The sequence below is a fragment of the Pleurodeles waltl genome, chromosome 7, assembly GCF_031143425.1.
Source record: "Pleurodeles waltl isolate 20211129_DDA chromosome 7, aPleWal1.hap1.20221129, whole genome shotgun sequence".
Lineage (NCBI taxonomy): Eukaryota > Metazoa > Chordata > Amphibia > Caudata > Salamandridae > Pleurodeles > Pleurodeles waltl.
Window position 1 is genome coordinate 391,475,208 of NC_090446.1, and position 17,367 is coordinate 391,492,574.

Consider the following 17,367-nt stretch of genomic DNA (forward strand, 5'->3'; position numbering starts at 1 on the left):
ACCTCTATCGCAAGAACACACACAACAATAAGCTGCAAGGGCTCAGCACTGACAATGGCACTGACCTTTGCCTAAGGTCACACAATTTGGTTTAGCAAGGAAGCTGAGATTGATCCCCAGTATGATTCTCCTGTTTTACACTGTGCAATTCAGTCGTAATGATTAGATGGGGATACCTTTCTGGCTTCAAGGGCTAATGCTTTGTCCTTAATGCAAGGGTTAATGCAATGTCCTTAATTCATGGGGGATGAGATTAGAAGAATGGTGACAAGCAGAATCTACATATAATTGTTTGCAGTTTTACAAGGCACACGCCCCCCTGACCGAAGACAGACGAGCACTTAACGGACAAACTACCTGACATTTTTTTCAGGCACAATCCATATTACAGCAAGGAGCCAGTGCTTACAATGGTTTATGTCTCTGTCAATGGTCTATTTGGTGTAGCAGGGAAGCCAGGATTGACCCCAGATTACAAATGTAATCATAATTGTTAGATGGACATCCAGATGTGCTGGGAGGCCATGACTCACACGGTGGTAAACCCAGGGATTAAAATCTGGGCTCCTTTCCCATGTCTCAAGCACGCAAACAGCAAGAAGCAGCAAGCAATCAGCACCAGTGAGGTACAGACCAGACACCTGTCCACTATTCGTCATTCCATGCCATGTCTGTGACTTTTGCACAGCTCATCCTTGTAATGTTGCCCTTGCCAGACACACACTGCGGTAATTTAGCAATTAGGATGCTGGTAAGTGCAGTGCAGCCTGTGCAGCACGTCAATATGCAACCAGTCAGACTGGAGTTGGTGGTGGGCGACGAGCACGATGACAAATGTGGAATTACAGCCAGCCATTTTCAGATCTAGGCAGCAAGGCGGGCAAAAGGTACGTACACACTTTTAGTTTGCTCTTCATGTGCCGCGCCTCAGTGAAAACTCCGCCCTGCGCTGCCCCAGCCTACCTCGCCTTAGCTCAGCCACAAATATCCAATTGTGATTACTGTAATTAATTAATGATGTTGGCCTTCATGACAGGCAGCTGTGCTGACTTCCGTAATGTGATGATGCACACTAATCATGCCTGGACCTCTGTGGGCCAGTCTGTAATAACATACCAGCAGCTACTCAAATGACAGGAACATTTATTTTTGATAATTTATCAGGCCCACTAGAGATGGAAGAAAAATGTTATAGCCCCAGCCCTGTGATATAAGTGCTGGTGCTGAGCACCGGAAAACATGGGCACAAATTAAACACTAGGGGTACCCAAGGTAATATGTGAGGTTTGAAGCAGAGCATGATGGGGATGCAAGTTACAGTTAATTGAGTAAACTATTTAGTGGTGTTTGGGTTTTCTAACCTTAGAGCTTGGGTTTTCTAACCTTAGTTCTTACATCACTTCAACTCATAATTATAATGTCACTTTAACCTTTGGCGTTTTCAGTAAAACAAATCTATGTGTGTGTTAGGATAATCTACAAAAAATATGAATATTGCTTGCACTCCTCAATGCTAAATACATTTGTGTTAGTGTCTGTGCATAGGTCAACCAAACCCTTATTAACTCCATACGTTTTTTTCAAAGGAGAAAAGCATTTGCGACAATGGTCTACATCATCATCGTACTGTCCGACTTGCCAAAAGATTAAAAAACTTTAAAAAGAGAGCATTTTTTCTTCTGTGGCCAGAGGTTTTCATTTGCCTGAAATCATTCTATTGGTCAAAACAGTTAACCCCTCTTTCGCATCCTCTTGAAGCTCAGTGTAGTCAGTTTTAAATGAGAAGCAGATGCATGATCAGATGTGCAGCTCTTGTATCTTGATCTCGGACCACTAGCTTATTTCCTAAGATTCTTTCCTACATCATTTCAATAAAGACTTCTTGTCTTGATTTTCCTTTAATATTTGAGCCTATTCAAAGAGGGGGCCTAATATTTCGGCCAATTAGCTGCCCACAACCAGAGTTCGCTTACTGGGGGCTATTGCTTAGTCAATATATTTCTGAAAATTGGGTTGTATCTAGGACTGAGCTATAAAGCAAGAGAAATATTTGTTCCTGACCCTCACACATCATTTTACAGCAGTGTAATTTTAGGCTCCAACTTCTATATATCATTTATATGTATTTACGTGTGATTCATATAATCAATGTGCGCCTGATGTTCATTAATTTGCATTCTATTCTAGCAAGAATTGTATTAGGTCACAACATATTAGCCTATTGAGAAGTTATACTTAGTTGAATGAGAATCAATATAATCATAGTTAATGATTGCACTCACATTTTTATAATTATCATTTGACTGCTAAGAAATAACAATATTGCTCTGTTCTTCCATCTTTAAATTTCAAGTTAAGGTAGCCTGACTTTGAGCCCTGAGTATTCTCATATATTGAAGTTTGCCAGTGTGCAGTTTTCCTTTCTTCTGCAGGTGTGTTACTGGGTTCCTTGTGAGCTAGAGAAAGGTTTATTGTTATGTATTAGATGGATAGTCAAGCCTGGGAGAAGCAAGTTGACAGCAGACTTGAAGAGAAGACAGTGAAAGGAGCCTCCTGTACCTGGTGTGCTAGGAAGTTGCAACTTATTGTGTGAGAGTCGGATTTTGGGGAGTTTGCTGGTTCGTGGCAAATGTCACCACAGGATTGGTTTTGGACTGTGGAAGTGACTTATGGATGTTCTGGAAACTTCAACTGCACTTTTAATTAGTTCTTCATTGGTAGTTTCGGTCAAACATTATCCAGACTTGCAAGATAGCAGATCTTTCTATCGGGGCTTTCCCCTGAGAGAAAAGCTTTATGCTAGACACTTGTTCATTTCGTCTGAACTTCACCTGAGGTTTACATTATGCTGATACCTTCTCCCTTCCTCTTTAGCAATCCCTACTTTCCTTATTCTATACTTAGACAGAGTGGGTTTCTTTAAAGAACACATCATTTGGATACTTTGCCTTCTTTACATCTTGTTTGTTTGTTACTTTCCTGTACTTCTTAATACTTAAAATTCAGAATACTAGAGCACCTGAATATTATGGCTGTATTAATATACTTTCTGAACCAGTTGCCAAATTTGCTGATTGATGATTGCCTAATAATTTGAAAAATAAACCATTGAGGTTGAGATAATATTCTTTTTGTCGTCATTGTGAATCTTTTTGGGTTCACTGTATTTGAAATGCATTCCAGATGTTAGCTCCTGCTCGACACTTCAATTTGACAACCAAAGGTCCATATGATCATTGGGGTATAATGCTTGATGATTTTACCAAGCGATTGAGTTTCAAATATCCATATCCATCATTCTATTATCATGTACCACTACCAAAAGACTTGCAAGCACAGTATTTAGCATCTCATTAAAATGATTAATTGTTAAGCCTTTATTGATGGACAAAACATCTTCAGAGGGCTATTCACAAAGGTGAACTTACACATGAGTAAATTTGCATATGCAATTTTACTCTTACACCTTTTAAATACATTTTACAGCTTTTAGCTAGTCACCATTTTAGAGTGTGAAGTTACTCAAAAGTGTAAACTTATATGTTCTGTGAGTAAAAATGTCATGTCCGACCGTAAAGTTACTATTAGTAGTGACTTTATGAATGTGTGTGACATTTCACACATATGCGGGCAGAGATCTCTCTATATGGTAAAGTATAGATACATTTTGAAAAGTTAAAGTGAACAAAATTGAAACATTTGTAAGTTCAATGTTAATGTAAATTAATATTATGTATGTACTCTAAATGTAAAATATTTTTTAAATGCTACAGCACTATTGTGTACTTTTTAATTAAAGAAATATTAGTCCCAGTATATTAAATTAAAATATGTTTTAAAGGTTTAAAAAATAACATCCAGCTAAAGCAAAATATTTACATTTATTTATACGTAAAAAAGGCACTAAAAGGTATGTTTGGAAAGTTTGAATTAATTGAATTGCTTTTTTTAAAAGTTGCATTGATTGTTAAATTTAAAAAGGTTATAAAACATTTTAAATAAAATAATATTTATAATTTACATTAAATACATGTCTACATATTTTTTTAAAGTGTAAGTAAATTAATTTATTTTAACATTATTTCCTATGGGGTTTTATTTTCAGTTCCTACCTTTATCATTTTCTCTGGGAGGGTGTTGCAGTACCTGTGTGTAGCCATGGATGGAGCTGGAGTAAATGTAATCAGTTATGACTCTTTTGGCTGTAGTAAAATAAAAGTGCAAATTTGTGACTAAAAAAGGTCTTGACCTTTTGTGGGTGGGTGCATATCCCTCCATAAGCCACTTCTTTGCCCTTCCTTAACCCCTCTTTAGTCCTCCCAAAACTCTTTCCCTTTAGTTGTAAGTATTGCCCTTTTAGCAAGTCTCTTCCCCTCCCACTCCCATATTTGCTTTTAAAAGGTGTACCTACATTAGAGGAGATCTCCGCAGTAGGGGTGGAGATCCCAAAACATGAAAGATAGGATAGGTGAAGGTGTAGACCTCCACACATCGGTTAGTGAGTAGCATTTTGTCGTAGGTTTAGTAGCACTAGTGCGCTACAATAGTCTCAGAGCCCACCGTAGCGGGCTATACTGGCCATTACAAGACCCTCTCCTCCCTTTAAGAAGGGAGCAGGACTTTAATTGCCGGTATAGACCAGCTACGAAAGGCTATTAGGCTATTTGAACATTCTGCCACTAGAGGGCAGAATGATCTAATAAAACACATTTTTGTCACAAATTACCCCTGAAGAATTTGAGTTTTCCTCTGGGGAAGGGGAGGCATATTACTGTTAAAACTGGAGAAGGACTTTTAGCCATTCCCTGTGGCTATCACTCTTCTGCCACAGGACTCTGTTGAAAAGGAGTATAGTTGGTGTGGGTTGGGGCCTGAAGGGAATTGGTCTTTAATCAGACTACTCCCCTTTTCTTGTTTCAATTTTTGCTCTAGTTTCTAGCATTTTCATCTCTAAGGGTCTTTCACTGGAGAATAGTCATATCTGTTTTGCATTTTGTCAGCTAGGATATATTTTATATTTTTATAAATAACTTATACCATAAACATCCACATAATGAATGATGAACAGTGTCCAATAAATTGGATCATTTTTCTTTGATTGGCACAACTTCACAACAAATACATTGCCAATAATCAATAATATAGCTTCCCATTCCATGTAATTGTATCAAAACGTGGTGCATTTTGCAATCTATTCTGCAATTTAATTATTCGGTCTCATGATTTTCAGATTTTGGCCCATATTTATACTTTTTTAGCACCACATCTGCATAATTTGTTTATGCAAAAGCAGCACAAACTTGCAAAATACAATTGTATTTTGTATGTTTGCGCCGCTTTTGCGTAAAAAAGCGACGCAAATGTGGCGCTAAAAAAGTATAAATATAGGCCTTTGTGTCTCAAGGTGTTCCATTTCTTTTAAAAGCCAAGTAACTGTGATGGTTCTTTCAGGCAGATGGTTTGCTCTGTCTACTTCACAATCATCCAAAAAGGCAATTTAGTTACTGTTCAGATCAAGCAAGGCATTACGAGTCTTTATTGCTGGCTGGCTTTAGACAATGACAGAGCATTTGGTTAGGGATTTCAGCCAGTGTGTGTCAGTAGATAAAACAGTGAAAACTTTGAGACCACCAAGGTGTGCAGGTTGGGAACCATTTATGAGGGATTTGTTATGTGGAAGGTCTGTTAGAAGTATTGTTAAGACAATTCATATGGACAGGTATTGAAATTCATCTGTGATATTTTTCATGAGGAAGCAGAACAACCAGTTCTTCTTAGTGAAAAGCAGAACCATCTGTTCTTCTTAGTGGCAATGGGGTACAATTTATGTCTGGTAAGGACATTGAGATGTTTTAGCAAGGTCTGAGTAATTGATGAAACACCCTCATTGTACAATCCAAGTGATAATGACACTGAGGAACACTAACAGAGTGATTAAAGGTGCTATACAATTGGTTCTGAGTAGTTGATCTGAATGAGAAGTGTAGGTTAAGAAAACAAATTGGGCTTGTAGGAAAAAGGTGTCTGAGGCTCCTACGTTAGCTCCTTTTGTAGTGGTAAAGGCTTGTGGTCTATTAAAGTCAAAATGAAAGGATCAGAAAAACCTGGGCAGCTGTATTTTGACCAAACGAGGAGTACTAAGAAGGTATAAGTTAAGGATGGTTGTTGGGTATGTCTGAAAATACAGGATACAATAACATGTGACATTGGATAGTATGAAACCCTATCTTTGTGCAAATGATCAAGCATTCTATAAGGTTGTCTTATGATAAAGTGTGGCATTTGAGGAGCATGGTGGTTTATGCTGCTACAGGCTGGGTAGCCCACAATCCAAAGGATTATAGTCAATGGAAGGATTTCCATAGTTATCAGAAACATGGCTTTATGGATTGTGTTCTGTAGAGACTGATTTGGAAAGTGCGGTACAGTGCAGAGGGAATGTACCTGGACAACAATCAGACTTGTGGTGAGGCACAACCAATTAGGCAATGGTGAGAATGGTGTTTATGTAGGAGAGGAAATACTAGAGGTCATTCCACAACAAACCATGAAGTGTTAAGGTTTAAAGTTGAATAATGATAAAAAGAAAGTGGGTCCACTGAAATCGGTTGAAAGACTTTTATTTTGAATGATCGGTGCATGATGCATGTTTTTCAAGTTCTGGTGGTGCTGTTTAACCATTTCTGTATCACAGTCTCATTTTAGATTCTGTAAATAGTTTTTGTGGGTTTCAGTTTTTATGTATTTTGTTTTCAAATTTCTAAAGGGGGAGTGTTAGACCTGTCAGCCTTAGGGTGTCCTTCCCCAAAACCTTTTGCCTTCACCTGTCCTATTTTTTTGCCAATCTCATTTTTGCTGGCCTTAGAACTCTATGCACTCTACCACTGCTAACCAGTGCTAAAAGTCTTGCACTGTCTCTTTAAACAAACCTTTAAACATGGTAAAATTGGTTTACATCCAATTGGCAAATTGAATTTACTACATGTATCCAGGGCCTGCAACTTAAATACTACCAGTAGGTCTGCAACACTTAATATACCACCAACTTAAGTAGTACGCAAACATGTCTCAGGCCTACTATTGGAGCCAGAGTGTGCTGTTTTAAAATACCATTTAAACCAGGCAACATAAATGTTTTGCCAGGTCCAAACCATCCTTTCTAATACATATGTCACCCCTAGGGTAGGCCCTGAACAGCCCAGAAGGAAGGGTGCAGTTTATGTACATGTACATTTGATGTTTTAGATGTACTGGTAGTGAAAAACTCTTAAATCAGGTTATCACTACTGCAATGCCTACCTCTGCCATATGATAACATTGGATTACCTTATTACATTTAATAAGTGATAACTTTCACATTGGAGCAGCTAGACAGTTTGATATTTGATGTCTAAAGAATTGTACTTTGAAGCCCTCTGTAATGGTAAAGGCATATTTTAGACACAATTCTGAAAATGCCACTTTTATTAAGTTAGCATTTTCGCACCCTAACCATTTGGTGCATGCTGCCTCTATCCTGGGTCACATGATTAGGTGTAGTTGGCAGCTGGTCTTTGTGTATTCTTCACAGACAGTGAGAGAAAGAGAAAATAGGTGCTGGCAGAATGGGCCACTCTAAGTCAACAAGGGGGAGGAGCTGTCACCTACCACACCTGACATCACAAAGGCCCTGCCAGAATACTCTCGCTAAGGAGTTTGAGACTAGTCTACTGTGACCCCAGACAGTCTGGGGTGAGGGTTGGGAGGCAGGAAATTCCAAACAGGAAACCTCCTGAATCTTCTCCTATTTCAAAGCGAACACCAGTTATAAATATTGGACTCCTAGACCCAACTCTTCAATATGCATCTGGACCTGGGTAAGACTCCAAAGAAAGACTGCTGTGCTGCTTTACTGTAAGAAGGTATGCCACCCTGCTGTGCTGCCCTGCTGCCATTCTTCCTGAGTGACAAGGACTGCATTTGCATCTTGAACCCAGGACGACCAGAGTGTTTCCAAGGCCTAGTTGGCTGGCCTCCTAATCAGAAGCCTCAGGGACAGTACTGGCTTTACTTATCTTCAACCCAGCACCTGAACTATGCCAGCTGCGAGTCCTGCCCCCCCCCAAGTGGTAACACCCCAGTCCTGGACCCATTGAAGTGGGCCTGAACATGCTCTGCCAGTCCAAGTGTGGTAGGAGCAGATCCGACACATGGTGTGGGATTCTTCTTGTGTTATGTTTCACTTTATTACTATGTGAATCACTGCATAAATACCTTGGACATTGCTTCTACGATAAGTCTGACCGCTTTGTGCTGAGCAACTAGAGGGTTGAGCACATGCTAATTGAGGGTTTGCTTGTAACTTCACCTTAACAAGAACTGATGTTGCTGATTTAGTAGGGTTTCGTCCCCCTTAACCAGTGCCACAATTTCTTGCATGGAGGATGTGCGGTGTTGGGAGTTATCTGGGGAACGCTATAAAACAGCCCCTTCCAAAATAATTTTGCAGGATTTATAATCCTTCTATTGGTTTTGGGATAATATTTGAGTTAATTTTGATGCAAAATGTAATGGAAAATGGGTCTAAAACCTGATAAGTATATTATTTTTCTCTCTTCTAATGTTCTCCTTGTTAATGCTCCTCCTTTGTTCAAATGTTCCTGCTACTAAAACCTAATAAAATCTGATTTTTTGCCCACCGTGTTTGCCTTACCTCTCGTGCTAACTGCTGCATATTTTCCTTTATTTCAAATTGGAGAATTGGCACTATTGCAGGTTTTGGGTGGTTCCTTTCATGGAAGCTTGGTATCAATCTTTGATGGGATCTATAAATTTCGGTTGTATTTGTCATTATGACCTATGTCATGTTGTCTACAACTTTCATGATAACTTGCCTAACATGGCCTGCTTTATTATTTCTGGAGAGTTGACAGTGCTTGAAAACTGTTTGGCCTCTCCTGCGATTTGAAGCCATCCAATCATTCTGATTTCTGCTCCAGTTGTTTGATTAGTGTAAAAGAGCACCTTCTTTCTTATTATTCATGCCTAACAGTTGGGGAATATGTATATCTGTTTTTCAATGCTCTTTACATAACTGAGCACTCAGTTCTAGTCTTTGTAACTTCTGTGATGCCTTAGTAAGATATAATTTTTTTCCATTGTCTGCCAGAAAGCATATCTCTGTTTGGATAGGCATCACTTTCTACAGTTTTTCTCTGACTTGACAGAATGCTCTTCCATCATTTTTGTCTGTATGATTTGTGAGAGGCCTTGTTGCCACCTCTGTCTTTTGGTTTCTCTATATAGTAACTCCATAGCTGTAATAAAGGTATCTAGGGATGGTTTAGGTGGACCTTGCTGTCAGCACCGCTTAATAAAGAAGAACAAGCAGGGGAGTCCAAGTCTTGTAGTTCCACTACTTCTCTGTCCAAGACTATAGCCTTAGAACTCTTCAGCCACTTAAGTTTTAAGCATAAGCCACAATCGTGCGCTCTCAAAGCCTGTCCACAATGCAGGTTTGTCACAATGACTGTGCTTCACCTCTTTCCACAGCTGTGGAGACTGCTTCTCTCCTCAGATTATGTTATATGCAAATAGGTTGGGTCCTGTAGTGATACCTACTGCGTGGCATGGCATCTAATGAATGTAATATTGACAGGTGCTTGTTCCCCTCTGTGGAGCTAATGTTCTCCTGGCCTCATGCCTCTGCTCACTAAAGCTGCAGCCTTCCCATTGTTCCACTACGATTCCAAGGTTCCTGTTTGGACCTCTGCTCTTTTAAACACTTTCTATTCAAGGGTATATTTACAATAAATGAAGAGACTTCCGGCTGCCTAAAGAAGTCTCTAGGTGGTATGTTCTGGACCATGAGTGGTAGCAAGCCTTTACATCATGGGTAGTTATTCATTTTTGCCCAGGGTTGATGTTGGAAATGGCCACCTTGCAGGGTTATCCTCAATCTTTTTGCCTCTGACCTCCTGTTTTTGACTGTGTGCTGCATTTCGTTTTTGCTGGCTTTAGGACTCCCAGCACTTTACCACTGCTGACCAGTGCTAAAGTGCAAGTGCTCTCTGCCTAAATTGTATGGGTGATTGGTTTATCCAGATTGGCATATTTTGATGTATTAGTAAGTACCTAGTATAGTGCACCATGTGTGCCCAGGGCCTCTAAATCAAATGCTACTACAGAGCCTGCAGCACTGATTGTGCCACCCACATAAGTAGCCCTGTAAAAATGTGTCAGACAGCCATATCTGTGTCTGTGCAGGCAGTTTTAAACTGTTTTTTTGACCGGGCAAGTGCACCCACTTGCCAGACCCAAACCCTCCCTTTTACTGCATGTTAGTAACCCCTAAGGTAGACGCAAGGCAGCCCAGTGGGCAGAGTGCAGTTTATTTAAAAAGTAGGACATGTGCTGGTGTGTTTTATATGTCCTGATAGTGAAATAGTGCTAAATTCGTTTTTCACTATTGCAAGGACTATTTCTCCCATAGGGAAACATAGGGATTCCCTTGAACAATCTTTTAAGTGCAATTTTCCATTGGGCGCAAATAGAGATGTGGATTTTGGCATCTCAGAACTCACAATTTAAAAATACATCTTTTGGTGAAGTTGGTTTTTACATTTTTGAAAATGCCACTTTTAGAAAGTGGCCATTGTCTTGCTTACGCATTCTGTGCCTCTACCTGCCTGCTGAATACACATCTGGGTCAGTATGACAGTTGGACCTTTTCTGTATTTATTCTAGACAGTCACGCTGAGGGAGCTGAGGTGTTACTCTCATGCCCTGATGGCCCATCACTAGGCTGATGGGTTTTCCTGAGCTAGAGTGCTGGGAGGAGCTGACACTTGCACCTGAATAGGGCTGTGCCTGTCCTCACAGAAAGCAGTCTCCAACACCCTGGAGTGTATCTGGGTCTTCTACACTACAAATAGTTCTCTTTGAAGTTTGCTTATTTCAAAGACAGAAGTAGGTATAAGTACTGGACCTCAGTCACCACAAAGTTAGAATCCTTCTGGACTTAGGACATTCTGCCAGGAAGAAGAGCTGGATGTTGTCCTTCTGTAGTGTTTTCACTTTGTTATTGTTTGTGTACAAATACTTTACACATTGCCTCTGAGATAAGCCTGACTGCTTGAGCCAAGCTATTTAGGGGGTGAACAGGGGTTATCTTAGCTATGTGACTCTCTTACCCTGAATAATGTGAGGGTCCCTACTTGTACAGGGTGCAAACCACTGCCAACTAGATACCCCATTTCTAATAGTTGTTTGGACCAAATACGTGAAATAGTCAGTCTTATTGCCTGCTATGTACACCCCTGATTTCATTTTACTGGGGCAATCTCATTAAAAATGTGAACTGGCAATCTTTTGTGTACACATCTACTGAAATGGTATTCTATGCTTAAATGTGCATCTCCTTAATGACGCATTTTGTATCTTCTTATTAGTCCAGCCACATCTTACTTGTATGAATGATTACAATTCATACTAGACATTCTTTAGAGCAGAGGGAACAGTACTACTTAAAAGAAAATGGGCAATGGTGAATTTAAGGTACAGCATCTTTTCAAGAGCCTAGTAGGTTTCAACGCTAAGATGGCTTTGCTAGACACCAATGCAAGCAGAAAAAAGGGTCCTTGTCATCAACTGAAGACTGAAAGTTCTTAATCTCAGGTTGGATGGCGGGTGAATCTTTATTCCAGGTAGCAGTACAAACAAATGTTATGGTGAAGCAGGAAGATCTCTCTATAGCTAGATTGTTAAAGCCAGCGAAGAAGCAGTCTACATTTACTAATAAATGGTTCATGGATGTCTTTTGCCACTTACATTGATCTGCATATCTGGAACAGGCTATACATGGTAGCAATATGATTGCACTGAAGAGTATATGAGGAATCCTAGTGACGACGATGGCCAAATGTGGGAACTGGCTTGTCATCAAACTTTAAGTTTAGCTTCTCCCCCTAGCAACATAAAACAACTCCAACGGAAAGTGTGGCTTCTACTTTAATTAAATGTTCCATCAGTGCTATGAGAATGCCCTAGTAAACGAAGAGGGTTAGGTATTGAAACCTCACAGCACCTCCTGGATTAATAGATTGAGATACAATCAGAAAACACTACAATAACTCTACCGGAAATTAAAGCCAGTCATACGAAGTGTGTATATTCCCATTCAGTTTATTTTCATTATGAACAAAACAGAAATTTTAATATGAATCTCATTGGTTGATGTGATTGCTTCTGACAATAGAGGGCATAAGAGCAAACATGAAAGGAAAGACTATGCTCCATGCCTGAAAATTTGTCTCTACTCTTGGCAAAATACTTCGGCACTAAAATACTTGGAATTACAACTTAAGTACCTATGTACTCAAAAAAAAATCAATGAATTAAAAGTCAACGTTCTTAATGAGGTGTTTTCCATATGACTTAACTACTACCAATGAATCTTGTATTGCCATGTAAACAATATTAAGGGCTATTCAAGCCAATACAGAAAAAAAACATTTATATTTTATCAGAGTGCTCTCTACCTCAAAATCCAAACCGATTTTTAAAAAATACACTCATTCTAACAACTTGTTCAACCACAAAGAGAACTCACCTTCTCATCAAGGTCATCGTCACTTTCGTACATATCTTCTTGACGAAGGCGCCACTCATACTCTACATGGACACGCATGTTGAACTGACTGGCTTGAGCCTGGCAAAGCTGTAATAAAAATATGAAGATTTTTAGACATGAAGTGGAGGACACCTACATTTTAAAAACCGCAAAAAACACCCAGTGATTACGCAGTGCTGGGTAACAAGTCGCTCACAGGAAAAATATACTTTCTTTACAGCGTTCGGGTCTCCGTACAGGGGATCACATTCGCAACCTGTTAACTTTCCATGCAGAGTTACAAAAGCTATGGGCTTTTGGAGTGGTCAGAAGCGAAATTTAGGTCTTGCTATGGGCATGACGACGTTTCCTGGTTAAACCAGGGCTCAAAACATTGTTTTAATTGTTTTGTACATTGCAGTCTGATGTACCTGTTAGTTTGGAGAAACATGCAGGCGAGCACACAAAACTCGGAGACAGTGCTTGGTTGCGTATACTCCGGAGACTGCGTCATCGCAGTTCCTCTTTTATTTATACCCTCGTGCTCCGTGCCCCTCCCGGACACGCAGAGCACGCTTACGCAAACAAGGAGATCCCGCACGGCTCTCAATACACTCTTTACATCCCCCCCATGTTTTACTCCACATGGAGAGGGATTAATATAAAATAACCTTAAACAAAACTTAAACAAAACAGGAACAATATAACTGGCTAATAATAATAATCACTTCAAACCCTGTTAACACCCTTATCCCCAGGACCGCAAACACTGTGTCTTTTAAACGGTTGTAAGTTCTTTTATACTATCGACTTCCTTTTCCGACAGCAGCTCAACCTTTACTAGACACCAGCAGAACCCATGTTACAGACAGTCCATCTGACAGACAAAGTCTTTCAATTGACTGCTCGGCACAGGATTGGGGCGTAAGTTATATCTCGCACTTCTGGTACGCAAACCTCCTTGCTCTGAAATGCAACCAGGCCCAGGTTGTTCAGTTGGCACTGGCCTAGTAATGCTCTCCATCTCGTGAGCGACCGTGGATGGACCATCCATGGTCTCATCTTCTTCTTCTTCTTCACTAGCCGGCTCCCTCAGGCCAGCTCTCTTAAAGTGGGACACATTTCGTGTGACCCTTTTCCTTCCTCGGGCTGCAGTTATCATAGATCCTTTTTCCCCAATGACTTCCCAGATCTCAGGCTCAAATGGTGTTTTAAACTTTCCTCCTCCTCGCCGACACCTTACTACCACGCGATCTCCCTCTTGAAACCCTCGATACTTAGATCGTCGTTGGTTACTTGCCCTTTGGTTATTAGCTCTTCGTCGTCTTTGAGTTGCTTCAACGTCCAACACCGGAGGTTTCCATTTAGGGCCTGAGGGGATACAGTCACGGGGAGCCACTCGGAACATCAAGGAAGAGGGAGCACAACCAGTAGTGCTATGGGGCGTTTGACGATAAGCACTTAGGAACTGATGCAAACACTGTTCACTGTCTTCCTTTTGCTCCACTCCAATCCTAAGAGCCCTATTCAGAGTTCGCATGAACCTTTCGACATCACCGTTTGCCTGAGGCCAGTATGGCATTATTTTGCGATGACGAATTGCCAAACTGTCAAGATACAATCTAAACTCTTGCCCTTGGAACGGGGGCCCATTATCAGTTCTAACTTCATCAGGCAGGCCGAACAAAGCAAACGTCTTTTGCAGAACTGGCCGCACGTTCTCAAACGCCGTTGACGATACCACCTCGACCACCGGGAACTTAGTATAGGAATCAATCAGAACAGCAGTCAATCTCCCATCTGGAAAGCTCCTGAAGTCCATGCTTACTTTAGCCCACGGTTTCAGGGAGGGCGGCTCGGTCACCACTGGGCAACTTGGGGGTTCCATCGATGTTATGATGCAGGAGTGACACTTCCCTACCATCTCGTCAACCTGACTATCCATGCCTGGAAACCACACTTTAGCACGTAATCTCGCTTTGGTTTTAGCAGCTCCTTGATGCCCTTGATGAGCCAGAGCAATCACCCTGGACCAGAGACATTGTGGAAGTACAATTCTTCGTCCCCTCAGAACCAAACCATCCTTGTCGGTGGACAGCTCATCACGCACCTTCCAAATACTCTGCATAGCTATCCTCTGATCAGGGCAGGACACATGTGTCTTTTCTAGAAAATACTTCCACCGTTTGTGGCTCAAAGTCTCCTTAACATGACTCAACATTGCATCATCCTGGGTAGCACTTACAATGTCAGTTACGAGAAGAGCATTAGGACACGCCGACTGTACGACCATGCTGACAAAACACTCCGTACTTTCCTCATCTTGTCCTTGCCGAGCATCAAACACCTGCGGAGAGGGGTGGCGCGACAGATAGTCTGCCGGATTGTTCACACCCGGCCGATAAACAACCGTGAACCTATAAGGCTGAAGAAGAACTGTCCATCGCTCAATCCTCGGAGGTCCAAGACGGGGACTCCCCGCAAACAATGACACTAAAGGTTTGTGGTCAGTCACTACCTGAAACTCGTGTCCATACAAGTACAAATGAAAATGGCGACATGCCTATCGAATGGCTAGGGCCTCTCGTTCAATCTGCGCATACCTCGCTTCAACTGCCGACAACGCCCGACTGGCATATGCAACTGGGATCCACTCATTATACCGCTGTTCCTGCAAGAGAACAGCTCCAAGCCCAACGGGGCTGGCATCCACCACCACTTCAGTTCTCCGGTTGGGGTTGAAATAGGCCATAGTTGCCTTATCTAGCAAAGCATCCTTAATATCCACAAACGCCTGTTGAGCCTCGGGATTCCAGTCCCAGCGGTGTTGCCCTTTCGTGAGTCGGCGTAGAGGTTCAGACATGGTGGCAAGCTGGGGTATGAATCTTCCACAATAGGTGGCCATCCCCAGGAAACTGCGAACCTCAGTGACATTTTGTGGAACAGGAGCCTGACGGATAGCTTCAACCTTCCGGGGGTCCACTTGCAGACCATCTTTTGAAAACACATAGCCAAAGAATTCGACTGAGGTTTGGTAGAAAGCACACTTCTTCTTATGAAGCGTTAGCCCTGCTTCAACCAACCGTTTCAAGGTTGCCCTTAAATGACGATGATGCTCTTCCCTCGTCTTGGAGTGTATTAAAATGTCATCGCTTAAATTGATTACCCCTGGTAGTCCAGACAATGTCTCTCTAATCACATTCTGAAAGACTTCAGCAGCAGATGACACTCCAAAGCTTAGTCTCTTGTACCTTCTCAGCCCTATGTGTGTTGAGAAAGTCGTGATGTTTCTACTTCCGGGGTCTAGTTCCAGCTGATGATACCCCGCATTAAGATCCAACTTTGAGAACCACTGCGCCCCATTCAGATCAGCGATAATATCGTCCATGGTAGGCGTTATGTGCCTTTCTCTTCGAATGGCCTTATTTGGCAGTCGCATATCCACACAGAGGCGAATCGCTCCAGGCTGCTTGGGTTTTGGCGCAATCACCAACGGTGACACCCACGGCGTAGGCCCGTCTACCTTCTCGATGACACCTTGGTCCTCCAGCAACTGCAGCTCCTTTTCAACAACAGGTCGCAGATGAAATGGCACCCGACGATGTCTCAGCGCCACAGGAACCACACTGTGATCTATGTGCAGTTTGATGCGCTTCCCTTTCAGCCGTCCTAGCCCCTCAAAGAGCTGTGGGAACTCATTAAGAAGGCGTTCCACTTGGGTATCATATACTTGTCGTGCAAAGAACACCAATTCAAGCTCTTCTGCCGTGTGACACCCTAACAGAGTGCCACGATCCCCAGCCACCACATAGAACTTTGCCTCTGTAGACCTATTTCCACTGCTCACAGCCACCTCCACTGTTCCTTTAAGGGGAAGGGGGTCTCGCCCTCCATAATTATATATCTTAGTGGCTGTTGGGTTAAGTGGCGGGGTGGGTACGAGTTTTTGGAAAAGAGTTTCATCCATCACATTAACAGATGCACCAGTGTCAATGAGTACGGAGACAAGCGTGCCGTTGACGTGAACATCACTCATGGGCGGCGGTTTCACTTTCTGTGGCTTACCTCCTGTAAAGGATATTACAAAAATGTCCTCTTCCTCGTCTTCCTCAAAGACCGGGCCACTCGCCACTGCCTGGTCCCTTACCTCCTCCGTACTTTTGGATACAGCTCTCACACTCGTATCTCGTCCTTTCTGCTCTCCTGGCTTATTTCTCCTAGACCTGCACACTTTAGCAAAATGATTCGGCTTGCCACAACGGTTGCAGGACTGTCCTTTTGCCGGGCATCCCATATTTGGTCGGTGCTCATATCCACAGCTTCCACAAACCCTATCACTTGGTTTGGTAAGGTTCGTCTTGCGTTGCGCTGCTTGACGTGTCTGGACAACATCAACGTGTTCCTCCTTTACCTGGACTACCTTCGATGATGACGCTGCAGCTAGCGAATGACCTCTCACGGCCGCCATCGCATCTGCTCTCACCGCCGACAGTTCATGTGACCTTGCAAGAATCAAAATGTCGTCAAGGGACATGCCCTGTTGCCGAAGGATAAGCTTTCTCAAGGCGTTGGATCGGCAGCCTTGGATGATCTGTGCTCGGATCTCCTCTTGCTGGTTGAGTCCCGTGCATGAACTCACCAGCTTTCTCAACCTCGCATAAAACATGTCCATCGACTCAACTTCAGTCTGTTGTGCCTGTCTCAGTTTGAATCGTTCATAATCCGAGTTAAGTTGAGGATCAAAATGCCTGTTCAAAGCAGTTACTGCTGCGTCAAAA

General features: G+C 42.1%; 1 protein-coding gene across 1 annotated transcript in view; it reads right to left on the reverse strand.

Moving 5' to 3' along the window:
- The window catches only part of LOC138304104 (arf-GAP with SH3 domain, ANK repeat and PH domain-containing protein 1-like), a 1,221,419-nt gene that overhangs the window by 239,554 nt on the left and 964,498 nt on the right, over positions 1-17,367 (reverse strand). The window contains exon 22 of the mRNA XM_069243851.1: positions 12,590-12,697. Within this exon, the coding sequence (XP_069099952.1) occupies positions 12,590-12,697 (108 nt within the window). The remainder of the gene's footprint in view (positions 1-12,589; positions 12,698-17,367) is intronic.